At 30.9% G+C, this 22,285-nt stretch overlaps 1 protein-coding gene across 1 annotated transcript in view; it reads left to right on the top strand.

Moving 5' to 3' along the window:
• Nucleotides 1-13,910, top strand: part of LOC139523913 (phosphorylase b kinase regulatory subunit beta-like) — a 39,004-nt gene extending 25,094 nt beyond the window's left edge. Inside the window, exons 20-23 of the mRNA XM_071318311.1 lie at nucleotides 1,488-1,755; nucleotides 4,403-4,510; nucleotides 11,409-11,483; nucleotides 12,355-13,910. Of these exons, the coding sequence (XP_071174412.1) occupies nucleotides 1,488-1,755; nucleotides 4,403-4,510; nucleotides 11,409-11,483; nucleotides 12,355-12,558 (655 nt within the window). The 3' untranslated portion in view covers nucleotides 12,559-13,910. The remainder of the gene's footprint in view (nucleotides 1-1,487; nucleotides 1,756-4,402; nucleotides 4,511-11,408; nucleotides 11,484-12,354) is intronic.
• Nucleotides 13,911-22,285: the final 8,375 nt, after the last annotated feature.

The raw sequence follows: 22,285 nt of genomic DNA, 5'->3' as shown, positions 1-22,285 counted from the left end.
TAAAAATAGAACATAGGGGTAAAATGCAGTTTTTGGCTTATAACTTAAAAACCAAAGCATTTAGAGCAAATCTGACTATTAGAAAATTGTTTATCAGGTCAAGATCTATCTACCCTGAAATTTTCAGATGAATCTGACAACCTGTTGTTAGGTTGTGGCCCTTGAATTGGTAATTTTAAGGAAATTTTACTGTTTTTGGTTATTATCTTGAAAATTATTATAGATAGAAATAAACTGTAAACAGCAATAATGTTCAGCAAAGTAAGATTTACAAATAAGTCAACATGACCGAAATGGTCAGTTGACCCATATAGGAGTTATTGCCCTTTATAGTCAATTTTTAACCATTTTTCGTAAATCTTAGTAATCTTTTACAAAAATCTTCTCCTCTGAAACTACTGGGCCAAATTAATCCAAACTTATCCACAATCATCTTTTGGGTATCTAGTTTAAAAAATGTGTCCGATGACCCGGCCATCCAACCAAGATGGCCGCCATGGCTAAAAATAGAAGATAGGGGTAAAATGCAGTTTTTGGCTTATAACTCAAAAACCAAAGCCTTTAGAGCACATCTGACAGGGGGATAAATTGTTTATCAGGTCAAGATCTATCTGCCCTGAAATTTTCAGATAAATCGGACAACCCGTTGTTGGGTTCCTGCCCCTGAATTGGTAATTTTAAGGAAATTTTACTGTTTTTGGTTTTTATCTTGAAAATTATTATAGATAGAAATAAACTGTAAACAGCAATAATGTTCAGCAAAGTAAGATTTACAAATAAGTCAACATGACCGAAATGGTCAATTGACCCCCTAAGGAGTTATTGTCCTTTATAGTCAATTTTCAACAATTTTTATAAAATTTGTAAATTTTTACTAACATTTTCCACTGAAACTACTGGGCCAAGTTCATTATAGATAGAGATAATTGTAAGCTGCAAGGATGTTCAGTAAAGTAAGATGTACAAACACATCACCATCACCAAAATACAATTTTGTCATGAATCCATCTGCTTCCTTTGTTTAATAGTCACATAGACCAAGGTGAGCGACACAGGCTCTTTAGAGCCTCTAGTTGTAGACTTATGCCACTTTAATATTTAGATTTAGGGTAATTGTTCACATGTCACAGTCTTTCTCTAGAATGCTTACATCTAATAAATACAAATTTTACGGTGTTGTTTGGATTGTGAATGTAGGCTCCAATATTGAATTTTGAACATTTTCTTGAAATTTGTTAAGGTCTGGTGTTCATGAATTAGGCAAACATGTAAATAAGACAAACAGAGGTCAACCTACAGTTTTCAATTAAACATACAGGTTCTAGTCACTTTTTGGGCCCTTTATATCATGCTGTTCAGTGTCTCTGTGTTGAATGCTGTACTTTGACCCATAATTGTACTTTTTATACATTGTAGCTTGGATTGAGAGTTGTCTCATTGTCATTCAGACCACATCTTCTTATTTCTATCATATATATACATTTCAGTTGGTTTATCCGAGCTATACAGATAGAGAAAGAGCAAGAAGAAGGTGGTCCTATAGATATACACTCACAATCACCTAGTGATATTAAAGAGATGATACTCCAAGTCCTGGTGCAGAATATATTTGAGACAGATTGTAGGACTCCCTTACAACAAAGACAGATCGATGGGGCCTTGAACAGGACCCCAAAAGACTTTTATGATAGAGTTTGGGAAATATTGGAAAAAACACCTAATGGTATTAAATTAGCTGGATATCATTTACCTCAGGTAATTAAAGATTCAATATAAAATATTATTGTATTGCAAAATATGATATTTCCAATGGAACACAGAATGTAATAATAACTGAGAGTGCAGCATTCTACATTATTATACCTCAATATTTATTTTTCTATATAAAACTATAGACAAATAAATGTTTACAAAACTATCTGAAAAAGAACTTATTATTGTCATTTTGTTTATTTTCTTTGGTTACATCTTCTGACATCAGACTTGGACTTCTCTTGGACTGAATTTTAATGTGCGTATTGTTATGCATTTACTTTTCTACTTGGCTAGAGGTATAGGGGGAGGGTTGAGATTTCACAAACATGTTTAACCCCGCCACATTTTTGCGCCTGTCCCAAGTCAGGAGCCTCTGGCCTTTGTTAGTCTTGTATTATTTTAATTTTAGTTTCTTGTGTACAATTAGGAAATTAGTATGGCGTTCATTATCACTGAACTAGTATATATTTGTTTAGGGGCCAGCTGAAGGACGCCTCTGGGTGCGGGAATTTCACGCTACATTGAAGACCTGTTGGTGACCTTCTGCTGTTGTTTTTTTCTATGGTCAGGTTGTTGTCTCTTTGGCACATTCCCCATTTCCATTCTCAATTTTATTAAAGTATGCGAAGGGACAACAAACTTGCTATTACCCGCAAAACCAGTCATTAGGAGTTTTATTATACTGAACAACACAATCATTAAGAGTTTATTATACCAACCCAACTAACTCTCTAAAAATGTACATACATAATCTGAAAGAAAAGAAAAATGTCACATAACTTGACATACACAAGATCAACTATACGTTTGTTTTTTATAGTCGTGTTGTATTTGTAAATATTTCATTAATTGCAATCAAGACTAGGAATACTTGTGTTAAACTTTCCGTGCATATAATGAATTCTAGCTAAAGTACAACAAATGCAAATACAGGTCTAGGAGACGTTGACAGACCCATATTATAAATTAAGTACTATATTATATTTTAGATCTTTAAAAAATGCGTCGCTAAGATTTTCTTTCTATTTTATAAGAGAAATTACGATGGACACAAACATATTATACCGTTTAGGAAATTAAAGTTTGACGTTGCCAAGCACACAAAATCCAAGCAGAATAGTTAATGACGTCATTATTGTCCAATGAAAAATTAACCATGAAAAAGTATGGGAAATATGATTAGGGTTATGCTTTAAAACTATTGACTGGCAAATAGTCTGTGAAATGAAATAGCACAACTATTGCATTATTTTTCATATAGAAAAAACATACTGAGTATAAAAAAAGTCTTTATTTATGAGTAATTATATGATCAGTAACACCTTACAACAAAATCAAAACTATGTAATAACATGAACGGTACCAATTTTCCTGCACCAGATGCGCATTTCGACAAAACATGTCTCTTCAGTGATGCTCGTGGCCAAAATATTTGAAATCCAAATAAAAGATGAAGAGCTATAATCAAAAAGGTCCAAAAAGTATAGCCAAATCTGTGAAAAGAATCAGAGCTTTGCATGAGGGAGATACATTCCTGAATTTATTATAATTTCTAACATTTTGCAACAGCAAATTTTAATAACAAAAGAAATCTGTATTTTCATGCCTTGGCTGGTGATACCCTCGGCAGGGTTGGCAAAAACCCGGGTTTTATGAGTATTGCCCAGCCCAGTGGGAAATACTGGGAAAACCGGGGTTTTACTGGGTAATACTGGGCAATACTGGGTAATATACGTTTCTGGCCTGAATTTCAAAGAGGATTCAGTAATCAAACACAAATGCAATACATTTAAGATATATGTAAACCTATTTTTATTTATAAATAAGTTTACTTGTTTGAGAGTCTTATGATACAGACATGTACAAAAGTACAAGAGTATACATCTGAGAAAGAATTATTCTAACAACTCTGATAAAAAAATATTTTTTCAAATATATAACTAGTATAAAGAATTTAAGGATTACATGTACATGTAAGACAAATTACTTTGATGTACAAATGTACAAAACTAATTAATAAGTAATTATTCAGATTAGAACACAGATATGTTTATATAATAATAATCAGTCTTTTCATTTCTATAAGAGTTAATGACAAGACCCTGTAGGGTGTTTATTTAGCAATCATGATTGTGTATACATGTATAGCAATTTACTTTACAATTCACTTAAACACTGCAATAAAGTGTTAAGATAATTGAAACAATGCTTGGAAATTAATGAGGAATCCTAAATTGTGCAAATATTGTATTTTGCCTACATAGAATTATGTGGAGAAGAGAATGAAATTGAATATTTGATGACTTTCAATGGTTATCTGTATAAAATGTATATATTTAGCTACAATACTATGAAACTACAACTAGTCTTTACTATTTTGTATTGAAATAAGCTTAAAAAATCATATTGCCCAGTATTACCCAGTATTCCCCTTTTCAGGAAGTATTGCCCAGCCCGGGAAAACCCGGGTTTTCCAGCCCAGTAAAACCCGGGCGGGTAATACTTTGCCAACCCTGACCCTCGGGGACTAACAGTCCACCAGCAGAGGCATCGACCCAGTGGTAGTAATAACATGAACGGTACCAATTTTCCTGCAATGTCTTAATGTGTAATTTCTGAAATAATCAATAAATATTTATTTTTTCAGCAACCCACCTTGTCAGATATGACAATGTATGAATTAAACTTTTCCCTACTAGTAGAACAGATGTTGAGTAAGATAGCTGATCCTGCTTACAGACAGATTATAGTAGAGGTACAGTTTTCAGTACTATAAGGTTGATATTGATAGAACTATTTAATGTAAATTTATTGTCGAGCCTGCAACTTTTGTCGCAGAAAGCTCGAAATAAGGATAGTGATCCGGCGGCGGAGGTGACATTAGCTAACTTCTTAAAAGCTTTATATTTTAGAAGGTGGAAGACCTAGATGCTTCATACTTTGTATATGGATGCCTCATGTTACGAAGTTTCCGTCAGTCACATGTCCCATTTCCTTGACCTCATTTTCATGGTTCAGTGACTACTTGAAATTTTTTGTAATGTTGAATTTTCTCTTATTATAAGTAATAGGATAACTATATTTGATATGTGTGTACTTTGCAAGGTCCTCATGCCCGTCAGACAGTTTTCACTTGACCTCGACCTCATTTCATGGATCAGTGAACAAGGTTAAGTTTTGGTGGTCAAGTCCATATCTCAGATACTATAAGCAATAGGGTTAGTATATTTGGTGTATGGAAGGACTGTAAGGTGTACATGTCCAACTGGCAGGTGTCATCTGACCTTGACCTCATTTTCATGGTTCAGTGGTTATAGTCTACTTGTGTTTTGGTCTGTTTTTCTTATACTGTATGCATTAGGTCAACTATATTTGGTCTATGGAATGATTGTAAGGTGTACATGTCTAGCTGGCAGTGTCATCTGACTTTGAACTCATTTTCATGGTTCAGTGGTCAAAGTTAAGTTTTTGAGTTTTGGTCTTTTTTTCTAATAATATATGCAATAGGTCAACTATATTTGGTGTATGGTATTATTTTATGATGTATAATTCAGTCGCGCAGGTTTTATTTGACCTTGACCTCATTTTCACGGTTCATTGCTCTGTGTTAAGTTTTTGTGTTTTGGTCTGTTTTTCTTTAACTATAAGCAATAGGTCAACTATATTTGTTGTATGGAAGAATTGTTAGCTGAACATGCCTGCCTGGCATGGTTCATCTAACCTTGACCTCATTTTCATGGTTCATTGGTCAATATTTAGTTTTCTTGATTAATGTTAAGTTAATGTGACAGTTGTATTAAAGCTTTATATTTAGGGCTATCAACAAAATATCAATAATTAGTAAAGAAAGCGAGACTTTCAGTGTGTGCACTCTTGTTTACTGTTAGTGGCTGCAAATTTCATGGTTTAGGAAGTTATAGTTGTATTTGAATCTGAAGACAGTTATAGACTTTAAAGATAAATTTTATTTAAAGACTTAAACCAATGTTGTTAAATGACTTATATAAATGTTATAAAATGACTTATATAAATGTTATAAAATGACTTATATAAATGTTTTTAAATGACTTATATAAATGTTATTGAATGACTTGAATAAATGTTATTAATGACTTACCATTATATAAATGGTATTAAATGACTAACCAGTATATAAATGGTATTAAATGACTTATTAGTGCATTTATTTAGACTAATACATGTCTTCATCGAAGAAGTTTGCTTTAAAAGAGTCAAATTAAACATAAAGAATAACACACATCAAAGTTCATAATGTTAATATAACATGCATTAGTTTACAACAGTGTTATAGGTCAATTGAATAAAAGTCAAAGCTTTAATGGCCACTCAATATCTTGAAAAGGAGTGCAAGATTATCATTGATGAGTTTATAGCATAGATGCAACGAGTTCTAGACATTAACTTCACTGAAATTTTATTGCATCTCACCAATAATTGCTATGAATGAAATAGTTAGGTCAGATAACCTCACACAACTTTAATACATAAATTGAAAATAAAAATAAAATCTATGTATCTTGCATCATTTTGCATATAAAATTTGTGATTGGCATTGACTATATATCAACTGTGAGATTGGCATTGACTATATATCAACTTTGAGATTGGCATTGACTATATATATATATAACTCGTCTAAACATCAACCAAACAATGTTAGATCTGTAAATTTGCTTTTGCAAATTTTTGGTTCTTCCCTCACCGGGATTCAAACCCATGCTACTGTGATATCGTGACACCAAATCGCCTGCACTACAGCCGTCCTGCTAGACCACACGACCACCTGGGCTCTCAAAAAAAGAGCTTTCGCTGGCCGTGTGTTACCTTTCCTTGTCAGTTTTAATCTAGGGGCGTACTACAGTACATGATATATAAGGCATGAAGATGTTATTGTTACAGATCAGCTAAATTATCTATAGTAAAGGATCCTTCAAATTAATGTAATATACAGTCACAGAAAATAATTATATTTATAAGTACGTCTGAGTCAGTGACAACTCTACAACAGATGTATCCATCGGATCGCATCAATGATGGTGAGACATGGCTGTGTACATAATGTATATACAACTCGTCTAAACATCAACCCAACAATGTTAGATCTGTAAATTAGCTTTCGCAAATTTTTGGTTCTTCCCTCGCCAGGATTCGAACCCATGCTACTGTGATATCGTGACACCAAATCGCCTGCACTACAGCCGTCCTGCTAGACCACACGACCACCTGGGCTCTCAAAAAAAGAGCTATCGCTGGCCGTGTGTTACCTTTCCTCGTCAGTTTTAATCTAGGGGCGTACTACAGTACATGATATATAAGGCATGAAGATGTTATTGTTACAGATCAGCTAAATAATCTATAGTAAAGGATCCTACAAATTAATGTAATATACAGTCACAGAAAATAATTATATTTATAAGTACGTCTGAGTCAGTGACAACTCTACAACAGATGTATCCATCTGATCGCATATATATGTAGGACTCTAAAGTGCGATGGTCAAACTAAAGTGTGACGGTGTACACTAAAGTACGATGGTGTCTCAAGCTAAAGTGTGATGGAACAAAAGAGAAAGATAAAAGGGCACTAATTTAAAAAACAAGTCTTTTTGCAAAATCTAGTTTGCTATGATATAACATATAATGCGATAGGCTTTTACTTTACCGGTAGTCTTATGTGACTGTTTCTAAATTTAGAAGATGACCTAGTAATAATTGCTTAATAGGTAATTTAGGTGTCACAAAATACTATATTTCCTTTTAATGAATTTTAAACAATTCAGTCATATTGGATTGGTTGTTGGTTGATTAACGTCCAGTGCAAAATATTTCATGCATGTTCAGGAAGTGGGGTGTATTGAATAATTGATGTAGCTTGCCGTTTACACAGCCTATTAAGGGCATATCCAACAGTTTCAGGGGAGGTAATAACAAACGTAACCGTCGTCTATTGTTCCCCGTAATTTCACGATGTTTCAACGACGTCATAATGGCCGTCTGGAAAGGGCGGTTTCTTTCCGTAAAGGAAAGGGCACGGCGGGAATCGGCAAAAAACTCATACAGAATATTAACAGAGCTAGAACTCAAAACTTAAAAGATATCTTTGTCCTTTTTGTCTATTATAAAATAACTGCAATTATCTTAATCATTACTAGACCATACTCACTTAAGTTTCCGTTTTATGAAAATTATCTTCAATACAGTAGAAAGGAAATGCGTAATGATTTATTAGTGCATTAGAATGCAACACAAATTGTAATTAGTTCTTTACCAAACTTTTCCGAGAGATTGTCATTCAGGATAAAAAAAAAAACTCAAAGTTTGGTTTTACTTGAGAAAGATGAAAAAAATGGTTTCTTGAGAAAAATAAAATACGGCGTAAAACTAACATTTATCATGCATCTAGCTTTGCGTTGAAGTGCTAATATATTTACAGTAGCTCTTTAAATAAATACGACCTTTAACCGGAAAACAATGTAAAACAAAAGATGACACAGTAAAAAAACTAATAAGAAAACATTGAACTAGGAAAACATTGTAATATATACACTGACATACAAGTGGAAAATATCTGACGATGTTGGTGTTTACTTATGCATGAGAATCTATGAGGGAATAAATATAATTTAACAAACAAAAAACCAGTGTAGGTCTTGACTAATTAGACACGCACTCTTAAGTCAGCGGGTCCATAACAGGATTGGAAATTAAAAACAGCCATCGAAATACCATAATTCGAAATTGGGGGGTGGGGGGGCTAATAGCTTAAGTCAATATTTTTATCATTATTCAACTTTATCTAGTACGGCATACATTTTACCGCTAGTACACTATATATCTTGATAATGTACATTTATCAATCATTTACTTCAGATCCATTCTCGCCTCGTCGTAAATATGCGTGAGATATTTGCCACTGGAGCACGGGAGCAATCAATTCATCAGTTTCATATAGTGATGCATAATCATTAGTTCTTAACTGATAAGTGTCTCAAACAGTACTCCAGTTTTGGTATTTTATTTTTATTTTATATCTTATTTCTAAACGAAAATTTTAGAATTTCTTTCCGCATCTTTCTCTTTGAATTCATTTGTTTGAATAATCAATGTCTACATCAGTGGTTACATTGTATGCCGCCAAACTATGTAGAGGGCAGTAGAACAGAAAACAATCTCCATTGTGTATATATGCAATAACCTATATTGAAGCGTTATACCACGGCAGTCAGGCTTGTTTATGTGGAAAAATTACCGTGTCAATTTCATATACTTATATATTGTAAATATGTCATAAAAGCAAAAACACACGAAAAAAATGGCTACAATTTATAATAACATTCAACATTTTCGGCCGTTTCGTTTATTCTCCAAGTTAATGTCTTACTGAACTGTTTTGTTAATAAAAGTATTTTTTTCATCTACAACTGCAAAAGGCGCAACAGATGCGACTTATTTGAAGATTCATGTGACCTTTGTTGTTGTTTATAGATTTTATTCGAAGTTCGTATATCGCTTCAACCATTTATTTAGATGGTATTTTAACGTATAGATAGCGCGAAACTCTCCATACTCTATGCGTCTGATATTACGACATTTTTATTTCGACTAAACGAGGCTGCAAATTTATACATCTGATATATATACACGTAACTGTTGGACGGGAACAGTCCAGAGATGTGAATATTTCTATACCCAATCAATCCTTTTTTTATGAAAAAGATTTTAAAGGTATACATTAATACGACAGCAACCCAACGAAACATATAATTCAAAACACTAAGAGTCAACATACAGATTTTTTTTATAGCTAGAAGCCTGTAAAGAAAGAAAAAAACAAAACTGCAACATGAATATATACTATAGAGTCGGAGAGATTTTAGACAAGTGTTTGGTTGCAAAATTTCACATGCTCTTTATTGATTTCGATAGGTGAAATTATATAGACAGTGTAATATAAATCAGTGTAAGAAAAACACTTCTTTGTAAAGTAACGGTAAAATAAATAATGATTATGGATGACGGACGTCAAGTGGCATATAAAATGAATAATCAGAACAAAAACATAAAATATAAATATAATATGAAAATTAACCCTGCTTTGTACTATAGACCGACACACAGAAAAGGATTTCTAACGTGTAATTCGTTTGTTTTAAAAGGGGGATGAAATACCGTATACCAGAGACGGGGACTATTTTAATAGTTTGTAATTCCATGGTTTACTAACCCGAATAATTCAGTCCCTCCCCGTAATCGATCTCTCCTACTTGTAATTTTAGATCAGCGGAATATAACGACTGAATTATTCGAATTAATTGTTTGCATGTTTCACAATTTTGACGAACACAATAGTAAAGCTAACTGAATTATTATCTCGTACAGATACTGGTCCATTATAAATAAGAAGATGCGATATGAGTGCTATCGAGACAACTATCCAACAAAGTCACAGTCTGCAACAACGTCGCACTGCCTTTGAAAAATTAGCGGGGAAATATAACGTTACGTCCCGAAACGTCTTAATTTTTGGCGCAATTTGTGAGGCTTACGGAAGGGATAGAGTAAACAATATTATATTACTGGATTTTTCTCAAAAACGAGTATGGTGACAAATATTTTTCAAAACGTTATGACGTTCCATTTTTTTCAAAGAATAACATATCTTACTTTGGTCAAATCGACACCGTTAGAAATATTTAAAAAAATTTAAAATGTGCATTTCAAATGTACATTTCTTGCCGTTTTTGGGGATAACCATGACGTTTTTGGCTTTATTTGAGTAAGAATTAATTCTTTAAATGGTAATGTTAGATTTTTCTAACCATCTTGAACTATGTTGCTTTAATTTGAGCCCCATTATATATAAGTATATGTTGATTAAAAAATCATATTTATTTTTTTTAAATAAAAAACGTTTGTTTCTTCAAAATTGCAAAAATGTCCAATTTTCAGCAGTATTTTTTGCAAAAACGAAATCGACAACAAATATTTTTTTTGGCAAAATTTTATTCTCTGTCAATTGAAGAATGAAATATCTTTGCGGGAAAAAATTCTCACCGTCAAAAATAAACTGTTGTCAGTTTCAAATACAAAATTTGGTCATTGTCAGATTCAAATGCGAGAAAAAAGGGTTGTTGTTGGAGCTTTCCTCTTTTTTGTAGCGAGTATTAAAACATGTTTTTACTACAATGTACACACTGATATTTTAATGGACAATTTATGATTTACGCTAGAAAACGTGTACCTTAACCGACGTTTATACATTCAATAAAATCGACAATATTTTAATGTAAACTTAATTTAACATTAATATGCATCTTTTCGCTTCCATTTTTTATTTCATCTTCCAGCATGTTCATTCTTGGTTTGTATAAAGAGGGTTTCTAAAAACGACTGTTAACGTCATAATCCAACTACGTTTAGTACGTCTATACTTTCGCGGACCATTGCACTTTAGCGTAGACCATCACACTTTAGCGTGACCATCGCACTTTAGCGTCCCCATCGCACTTTAGAGCCCTACATATATATCAACTTTGAAATTTGCATTGAATATATATTAACTATCATGATATAATTCCTTCATAGTACTCTGTAATATTATGCTTCTAACAATGGATGGTTTGTTTATTTCAGGCATTTATGGTTGTGTCCACCATGTTGAAAAGAAACCCAGAAGTTACATTTGATCAGGCTGCTAATATGGATAAGGTATTGTAAACTATTTAATAAATTTCTTTTCTTAATTCTTTTGCAATTAAACCTTTCTGGACTGATAGTTCAAGACCATTAAATAAAAAAAGTGTGGTTACCGACTATCTCTGTACATTATTGACTGAGTTTAAGAGTATAACCTCTATCAGCTTACTGGATGAATCTAATTGTGCAAGATGTTAGAGAAATTGAAGATTTTGAGGAATGCTGAAGGCACTAGAAAGGAATTTTTGTTTCTCTAATTTTGGTGCTATTTTCACATTTCCTGACCGGTGTGAAAAAAATATTTCTCCTCACTAGTGAAAAATCTGTTCTCGGCAAATGATTGGTTGAAATTTGATTGTGACATTAAATTTTCTTGTTTTCTTTTGAATTTTCTTATTGTGACATCATGAAAAAAGGCAACCATGCCTGATGACGTCACATCAAAAGTACACAACTTTTGTCAAATCTTTGAAAAGGAAGGATAAAAATCATTAGAGAAACAGATTCCACCACTGTAACTCGTGTATAACGATATTTCTCCACTCTCAACAGTTAAATTTTTAATTATTTAAAAAGCTCTGCAAGCCTCACGCTTTAAATATTGAAATTTTACTGTCTCGAGTGGAGAAATATCGTAATACACTTGTTGCATGTATCAAAAATGAAAAGTGATTTGATAATCATTAGAAAATTATATTCTCACATAGTTACTCATGGATTATTGGATTTATTCTAGCTTAATATTTATCAAAATTTAAATATCTCGATTGGATAAATCCGATATCCACTGGTACCAGTGTAAGAATCTATATTATGCAAATCATACACCAAAAACATGCAACTATGATGAAAGCACTGAAGTTGTCTTGTAATTATTTTGCAGATTATTCAAGACTCTTTTGAAGATTTCCAGAGAGATGAAGCTAGGGACAAAGGATCTGAAAAACAAGATGACATGATAATTTTCTTTAACACTCCACCAAATGTTAAACATGGTACAACCAGCTACATTACCAAAGCTGTACTCAGAACTCTTCTAGAGGGAGAGATCAGATTTGTAAATGAAGAAATGTGTCATATTACTTAATGTGTAGTTGATGCCTTACTAGTATAAATATCAACGAATCTCAGAAATTATCAAATATATATAATTGAAAATGATACGTTTGCATGAGTGTCACATCAGGATCATGCACACATAAAAATATCACTTAAGTTAAAGTATTTTTTTTCATTTTGACTCTCATTCTGTTAGAATGAAGACAAATGAAAGCTTGTAATACCACCAATTTTTTTTTCATTCTTACATTGAACCAAATTGTTACTGGCTTTAGAACAAATTTAGGAATGACGAGCCCACAACCTTCCAAAAAAGTTTTGTTATGCCTTTTTGTCTTGAAACATTTTTACAAACATTTTTTTTTTATTTGTAGATTTTTATTTGCAAAAGCTTTTTTATAACCAGTTCTATGGTTCCAATGCATTTTTGTTTCTTGTGTAAATTTAATATTTAAGCATTTATGTGTTGGTGTTAAATATTTGTCATGTAATAAAACAAATGTGATGGTACACTGACTGATATACATTCTAACATATTAATACTGGGATACCTGGATCTACGGGACAATATTACGTCCATGTACGGGGGCGATATTATGTCCATGACTTTATTTGTCATCTAGCATTACTGTAAATTCAGAAATTATTGCAATATTTTTATTATCGCGAAAAACGCTACAGGGTTATAATCGCAATTATTTTGTCTCGCATTTTGAAAATTGTTATTTGAGAATACAGGATTTTCCTCAATATCGCAAAAATTAAAATAGAATTTTAGTCTTAAATGACAAAAATCGCAGTAATAAATGCATGCTATAATTTCTTAATTTACAGTATTCAGTTAAATATTTTCCTTGTGATAAACTTTTGTCTCAGAACAAATGCACTTATGTAGCATATTTACCTGACGATATCGGGATATAGGTATTTAGTCAGATCTTGACATGTACTTGTTATTTGTTAACAAACAGGTATTGATAAAAATAAACAAACAAATGTCGAAATGTACAGGACTTAATTAAATCTGTATTTGGGTAAGATGATGCAAGCATACGATTTTTATTGCGTCTTACACTTTGAGAAGCAAATAATCTTTAACTACTTTATTAAAATATTGTGTAAAAACATTAATTATGAGCTATGAAAGTCAAGTAGCTCAAGCATTTTTCTGAGGAAGTTTTAAAAAATTTCAAAGGAATATTTTTTACAGTGGGTTAGCTTTCATTAGTCTTTACTATCCTATAGATTAACAACTTTTGGTTATATTTATAATTTAGAATAGAATCTTCATTGAAGGTGGAGCATGAATGCACAGTTAATTAATTATATTGATGTGCCATTTGTATGCAAGAGTGACATTCCTTTGTATTATGTGCCGATTTGAAAAAAATTATGCCAGTATTGTCTCCCTTTAACAGGTTCATTATTTTATAATTAAGTATAGGTTTCTGATATAATTTTGAATAATTACGAAATGTATCAATTCAATATATTTCAGTTTTTTTTATTGGTGTATCAAAAACATTGATGAACGAATGAATATAATTTCTTAAATTTGAAAGGTTTGAAATGATTACATACCAAAATAAAACACCGTTCATCATTTTTGAAAAAGACTATAAATAAAAGTTGAAATATTTATCTCCCCTTCATCGTAGATTGATTGGAATATTAACCATAGTTTTCTAATATTAATCACCGAGTGGGACTAGCAAGCAATTTTTAATTGTAGCTTACTTGAAGTTAAAACAATTTTCCACTATAAACAAATGTTACTTTATACAAATATAAGGACTTTGTTAGCTAAAGCTACAAATTTTATAAGATATTATGAATTTTTATTACAATAGATTAATATGCTAACTTATGATATAAAACATAAAAAAAAACCTGAAAAAACACTTTTATATGATATGGTTTGTGCTGTTGGTTTTTGCTAAACAAAGACCTATTAAAGATCTTAGAAAAGAGTTTCATAATCTTTTAGTCTGGGAGTAATAAAAATGTTTGATACCAGTTTTAATATGCAAGACACATTAAACACTTTCCTCATATATGATCCAAACTAAATGTATCGGGTAAACTAAATATTAAAATATTTGGGAGCATATGAATTCGAAGGGCCTAAGTAGAATAGCCAGACCATCTAAGGTCATGTTTACCTGATTGTGTAAACAATTATATAATTTAACTAAATATTAACAATTTAAATCATGTAAATCTTGCCAGAGCAGATAAGCTTTCTACTTTCTGTTTAAACAGGCATGTTGTTTACTAATAGGAATAATCTTAATAGGTATTATGAAGACTTTGAAAATCGGAATGCATAACAAACTACAAAGTATCTAAATAACAAAAACAGATTAAAAGCTTTTTAACTTGAAGATATAAAAAAATAATTACTGGTGTCATACATGCACTGTTTTTTTATGCTAAATCTCTACAAATGTTAGATTTATTAATCTTGCATTATTGTCTGTTTTTCAAATTTTGATAATTATTGTTTCTTTCAAAGGAAGCATATTTAGGAGAAATAGAATTAGAATTATCCAAGGTAGCCAAAAACTTATAATCAATGTCAAATATGACCTGATATGAAAGTTGAAACCAAAAAAAGATTTTCAGATTTTTCAGAAATAATGATTTCAACCTTGGTATCAAAGTAATGATTCCTGTGTTGCACAAGAACACAAGAGTTGTTGTGACTTTAGTATAATAGTTCATGAAAAAAAAAATGATAATCAATTGGAAGATATAATTTATTTATGTGAAAAGTTAAAACAGTTTAAATATCTAACTGAAGTTCTGTTTCTAAGGTTGCCTGGCAAATATCTTTCTTTATTAAAAGGTAAACCTTTTGGTTGATTTTATAGTGGTTTTTTTTAAATATTGTAAATTGAAATTCAAATACCTTCATCATGTCCGTTTTAATATATAAAGGTTTGAATAATTAATTGTGTCTAATGATTGGCAAATTATGTCCTCCCATTTCATTTTGTTGAAGAAAAAAAGACAGATATTCAATTAGACATATAAAGGCCACTAACTGATACTGGATTATTTGATGCAAATCTTCCTGCTTACCCATTCTGAGTTACGGAGATCACAACCAGTTTTTGGTGGGGTTCATGTCTTTTGTTTTCTATGTTGTGTTTTGTCTGTTGGTATTTTCTTTTTAAGCCATGGCATTTTCAGTTTATTTTCAAATTTTGAGTCTGAATTTCCCTTTAGTACCATATCTTTCACCTCTTTTTTTCCGTTTTCCTCTGAAAGGAATTGAATGCTCCACAATTTATTATTTTTGTAATGTTTTAGAAAGTTTTTAGAGATAGAATATGTGTTTTCAATAAAATTAGTATTGATTTCTAAATCTTCATTAGATACAATTTTTATTTGAATCATGAATCCCATTCAATAGTGATGTTGTAACTTTTAAAAACTTTGTCAAACAGTCTTAATATTTCTATATTTGAATGTTAAAATAAAGAATGTTAACATATATTTTTGTAATGATCAAAGTCAACTGTATGTGAAAAAATGATAACAATGAAACATACCGTAAGTCTTTTGTCTGATTATAGGTGCTAAAAGTTTATTTGTTCTCTTATGTAATATATGTAAGATCATAAAATATTCAATAGTCCACAAAAACAAAAACAGTCCAACACATACTTAGACTGGTTACTATTTTGAACTTTTAATCATAGAAACCAGTAAAAAAAACAGACAAAGCCTAAACTTTTCTGCATGAAGTGTAATAAAAAAAGAATAAATTAGATCACATTGATATATGAATTTATATTTATTTTTGATCTAAAAACAACTACTGCACTATATATAAAACAGAATGGCCAAATCTTGCTTATTTTTTCAGGGACTGTACTTACAACCCAGTATTTCTAGGGATTCTCAAGTATTTAACCTATTAATTTTCAATTACTTAATGTGACAGGTGAATTTAACATCTTACATCTCCTAAGAGATTTCCATCCTTGCTGCCAACCTCTCACCAAATCAATCTGACCTTTGTTTCTATATATATGATATATATAAAGATATGAAGGCTTTGAAAAATATTCAAAAAGGTGTTAATAAGGCTTTATTAAGAAAATTGATCTCACCTACATGTGTATCTGATCTGGTTTTGGCTGTTACATTTCTTAAAAACTAAAATTATATAATTTACGATGAATAACTCAGTTTGCATCTGATAATGCTATCACTTTGAATTTCTGTTACATATATGATATAAAAGGCCACTCTAGATTAAAAACAAAAAAATAATTTCCTGCAAAACAATTTGGTTTATTTAAACCATACCAGACCTGATTTATTCTAAATGTTATCTACTTTAAAAGTTGCATCTATTGCTACTGCCTTCAACAGATTGGCCTTGCATAATGCCATGATGCTAATTTGTTTATAATGGCTCCTGAAACCCTCAACACTTGTCAAAATATAGATGGTTATGAATCTTTCAATTATCACCCTTCACAAAGCATCTGTTTGATCTACAAAATGACAGAAATTTTCTAATTTCTTCAAACATATAGATTTTCATTGTACTTAAACTACAGAATAAATACATTCTATTATTTTCTCATTTTCACTTTAATAAATCAGAAATGAGGACTAATAAACAACTGAAGAAGGCCAATGGCCGAAACGTCTTGAACAATTGGTTTATTTATACAATTATAAGTCAGAAATGAGCAACAGTCGTATCTAACAAAATATCTGATGTAAGATATATTTTCTAAATATGAATAGTATTTTTTAGTATTTATTTTACTCAAATACCTGTTGGGGTCAAACTGTAGCTCATACTTGAAGTATTTGTGAGTATTTGTCAAGTTATAGTTTGTCTGTATATTGGTAGTTATTTTTATTACAAGTCTAAATTGTTAAACTTTTTCTATAATTATTGTAATGCTAGGAAGAATTACTTTTTCCATACATAAATGTAATCGGACAAATACCTAATGACTTTTGACCTTTGCCCTGTAGCAAAATTGGCAGACATAACTTACTGAGTCGTTTACGGTATTATTAAAAGTATTAGTACCTGGTCATTCATGGTCAGTGACATGTTTGAAGGTAATATTACAACACTATTACATGTACATGTAGTAGATTACCTGATAAACCACTCTTTTTTTTCATTCATAAATGGTCATTTTTACATTTTATGTAATTCTTACATTTTCTAATTTCTCATCGAAATCCATTTTTTTTCCCCACTTTTATGAAAAAAAGTAAAATTATCTGTAATAGACCACACTTTTAAGCTTGCTCATCTTGAAATTTTTTTTTATTTAAAATAAAGGAAATGTCAAAACTACAATTGTTTTGAGGGAGGTGTTACTGTCTATCAGTGATTTTTCATTTGAAAAAATTCATAAGCTGTATTCTTATTGAATTTTAAATGCTTTTCTTGAATTTAATAAAGATAATGCTGAATTGTTTGCTAAGGATAACACTTCTTAGAACATTTCTTTTTCTTTTTATTGAAAAATGACAATGTGTTTTTTTTTTAACTGTATGTCCATACTTCAATACTGAGTTATGGGGCTTAAAAAAATGGCACTGCATTGCTTATTTCTTTGCATGAGAATTTATTTATCTGCGTAAATATTTTGTCATGTGTTCTTATTTTTATACAAACATATGCGACTCATATGCTAGTAACTTAAAAGTAAAATTAATAAATAAATGTGCTTCTATTATTTTATTAAAACAAAATTTATTACAGCTATTAACCAATATTCAATTAAGATAGAAATAAAAACGATATCACAATTCCCTCTAATTTTCAATTCTTCTTATTTGAAACTGTATTACATATGATCTCATGATAAATAGGGGGTGGGGATCCCAAGTAAAAAAATGCCAAAACCTGAATTCCAGTGGATATGATATGTCTATTTCTGCATCATGATATAACTAGATCCCAAATTCCTGAATTTCTGACGATTAACAGACTTTTCATGAATCCCTAAATATTGTCCTTTCGCTCCTTATAAATGTCATTAATAAATTTTATAATTTTATTTTCCAAATCCTAATTTATTACTTTTATTTTTTTTTGAAAACCGCAATACATATATTCAACTATTTCTAGGATAAAAGTATATTTTGAGAGCTGTTTTTGTAACCTTTAAACGTAAGTTGCTATCAGTGAATTGATTATTAAATTATGTATGTAAATGTAATATTATTGATTTTTTACTTATAATTTATACATGTATTGTCAAATGTCATTGTATGTAAATTTGACAGTTTGTTTTGAAGTTGTTATCTGATATTAACAGATAATGTCAGTTTGTTGGGTTGTTTTTATTTTTAGTTTGTTATTATCTGTAATTAAATTGAATAATCAGAATTAATTGTGTTAAATTTTATTACATTAATCATGAAATTAACATATTGTGTATACCACCATTGAAAATTACATAAATTTTCTCAGTATAATGAGAATTATCTTTGACAGACAAGAAAGGTAATTGAAGCTATTGTTAAAAGTGAGAGGTGTCAAAAGTTTGTAGGGGAAAACTGGTTTAGAAAACATTATTTTGGTGAAATGGGATAATTTAATTAAATCACTTCCTTTCAATAGTTCAGATTCTTATGTTTGGTATCAAGCCATTTTTGGGTCACAGTTGTTCAGATTATTTCATATAGATATGTATATTTGTTGTAGTGTAATAGTATTTTTCTCAAATATTGCAGCCACACCTTCCCTTTTAGCAGTTGGATAGAACTGAGTATTTCAGAATCTCCAATCTCTGCATTGCATATGCCATATTCTCTATAATTTCATCAGGTTGAGTTTGTAGGTTTACAGTAATTAAACACAATTTTTTTTAGAAAGGAATCAAATAGACTGTATTCAAGTATTCTTGGCTGGATTTGGCAAAACTTTTAGGAAATTTGGATCTCAATGCTCTTCAACTTCGTACTTTATTTGGTCTTTTTAACTTTTTTGGATTCGAGCGTCACTGATGAGTCTTTTGAAGACGAAATGCGCGTCTGGCATATAAATAAAATTTAGTCCTGGTATCTATGATGAGTTTATTTCCCACCAACAAACAAAAATGGATATTAATGAAATTTTAACAAAATTATCTTTATACCAATGAAACTCAAGTCCTCCCTTTGCAGTGCACAAAATATTTCTGTTGGTTCATAATTTACGTTGTATGAAAGTACTGTTGCATGTAAGGTGGTAGCAGCTTCAATTTACTCCACATCTCGATGCAACATCTGATTGAGAATATGGTTAGATTTAGAAGAACTAATTTTCATAACAACCATAAAAAAATATTTGAGAATGAATGAGACAGACAAAATCAACCGGAACTAGTGCAATCCTACCTTTCAAAAGATTTGATCAAGTGGTACTTTAATTATCCATAAATTTGAAAAATTTAACTTAACGGTTACTAAACTGAATATTAATAAACAGTAAATGACAAAACCACCAAAATTGAACTTGAACCAAGGTTTATAGACCAAGAATTTGTGTGTTGCTTTTTCATGATTTGGTCAATTAGAATTTCAATTTTCATCTGATAAATAAACTTCTGATTGACAAAAAACATACATGTGCATCACAATATGTAATCTCCATCCCCCTTCATGGAGTGTGTCTTATTCTTAGTAAGTTTACATATTAAGAATTATATTATGATTGATCAAACACATGGTCATCATGACTAATATAAAAAAAAACAAAGTGTTAAAATGGAAATAGTTTTCTAACATTTAGATAAAGGTCATTAACCAGTTAGCATCTTTGTGAATTCATCAAAAAGTCTGACAAATCCAGAATTTCCCACTAGTATGTCACCACTTTTCCTCTAAGAAAATACAACACAATTCAAGCATCTGGCCTTTTGGTCATTGTTAATATCTATGACATTTGACAATGACTTATGCTATGTTTTGCATTTATCAATGTATTCAACTGACAAAATGGAGCATTTCAGAAAAATGTAAATTACATTGCACTGTTTCAGTAGTCATTATGATTGATATGTATTTAAAAATCAATCATAAACAAAAAATGATTTCCGGATTCGTGTTGATGGAGATTCACTTTTATAACAGTATTCTCATTGTCAGCTGTCCTTGCATGGTTGATCCATGGTATATAAATATGATTATACATTGAATAGTTTGAAAACAAAACTGTTAGCTAGTTGATATGCTTTTGAACCAGCTACTGTATTCAATAACTGGGATGCCATTTCATTGCCCTGAATGCATAAAATATTTGCGACTGGACATTTAACAATCTTCAACCATTGACCTAAACTCAACATGTATTTTTATTCACATAGTACCAAAGATTTAAATATGTACAGCAACATGTAGTTGTCCTTTGGTCTTTGATTTTTTTTTCTCATAAGCCATAAGTTTTTTGCATATTTGGTATATAATTCTAAGAGTTGTTTTTGGTGTTGTTAGTTCTTGATCTTGTTGACCAAATTTTGACCTATTTATTTTAACTGTAGTTTGTGTTTCATGAAAAGGGAACCAGTAGTATAATGAGATATACTATATATTTATTGGGTACAACTACAAAATATTCTTAGGGGCTTCCAGTACGTTTTTTCTTCATGTTCAAGGTTTAAATGATTAGGAAGCTAATACATGTATTATATGACTGATATTTGTTTGTTCCTCCTGTCCTCCTTCCTGTATTACTGGAAGAATAGCATTGTCCATACACAAAAACCCTATATATATGAATGATCCCAAAGTGTTGAAAGATTACATGTGTAGGTGATAGAAATGTATAACTTTTCTAATCAATTCCTTTAGAAGACCTCTTGTATTTTTTCTTCAGCAGATTGGTGTAGCTTTTGTGGAATGCAAGAGGTAAAAAAAATTATGTAGATTTCATTATACATTTAATTGTTTATTGAGTATTTTTCATATAAAAACTCATATCAAGCTTTGTGTGGTTTATTAGTCTTGTAAATGGATGCAGCATACCTCTAAAGGTCTGTGAATTATTACTTCCATGGTTGTAAAAATGTCAGGGTCCTGTAGTACAGGAGTTGTATGTCATTTTCATGTCCAGGCTTTTATAGCTAACAAAATGGTATGGGTTTTTCTCATTGTCGAAGACTGTACAGTAGCCCAACATTGTTTTTTTGCTTCATTTTAACACTAGTGGATAGCTGTCTCATTGGCAATCATACTTTGTCTCCTCCTTTCCAAATTGTGTATGTTTATTTATTGAATATGACTCATGTTAGATCTCTGGTAATTTCTGCTCAGTTTTTTCACAACTTAACATTTTTTTATTGGAGCTCGATATCATCAATAAAGATATTGTGACCACTTTCTTTGTTTTCTGGTTGCCTTGTGATGTTGGTCACCTGCTTCAATGATATTTACTCCATACATTGTTTTATCCGTAGCAATGACAAAATTTCAATTGATTTTACACTTTTTTTTAACATATGGACACACTCGGTGGAGAGCTGATTCATTGGCAATGATACCACATCTTCTTTTTTATATACACAACATCTGTTTTCATAATATTGTGCATTTATTTGTATGTATTTTCTAAACCAATTCCAAAGTTCAACTGTGGTAGTACTGGAGGCATGATATATTCAAATGCATGGAGTTATTTTTTCCACAGGCATGTATAATTTGTACATTTTTTTCTGATATAGCTAAATTGCACTCTGTTTTGTAAATCAGTTGTCAAAATGATGAATAATAAAAGCAAAAGA

This window comes from Mytilus edulis, chromosome 5 (assembly GCF_963676685.1).
Source record: "Mytilus edulis chromosome 5, xbMytEdul2.2, whole genome shotgun sequence".
NCBI classification, from domain to species: Eukaryota; Metazoa; Mollusca; class Bivalvia; order Mytilida; family Mytilidae; genus Mytilus; species Mytilus edulis.
This window is presented reverse-complemented; position numbering and strand designations above follow the sequence as displayed.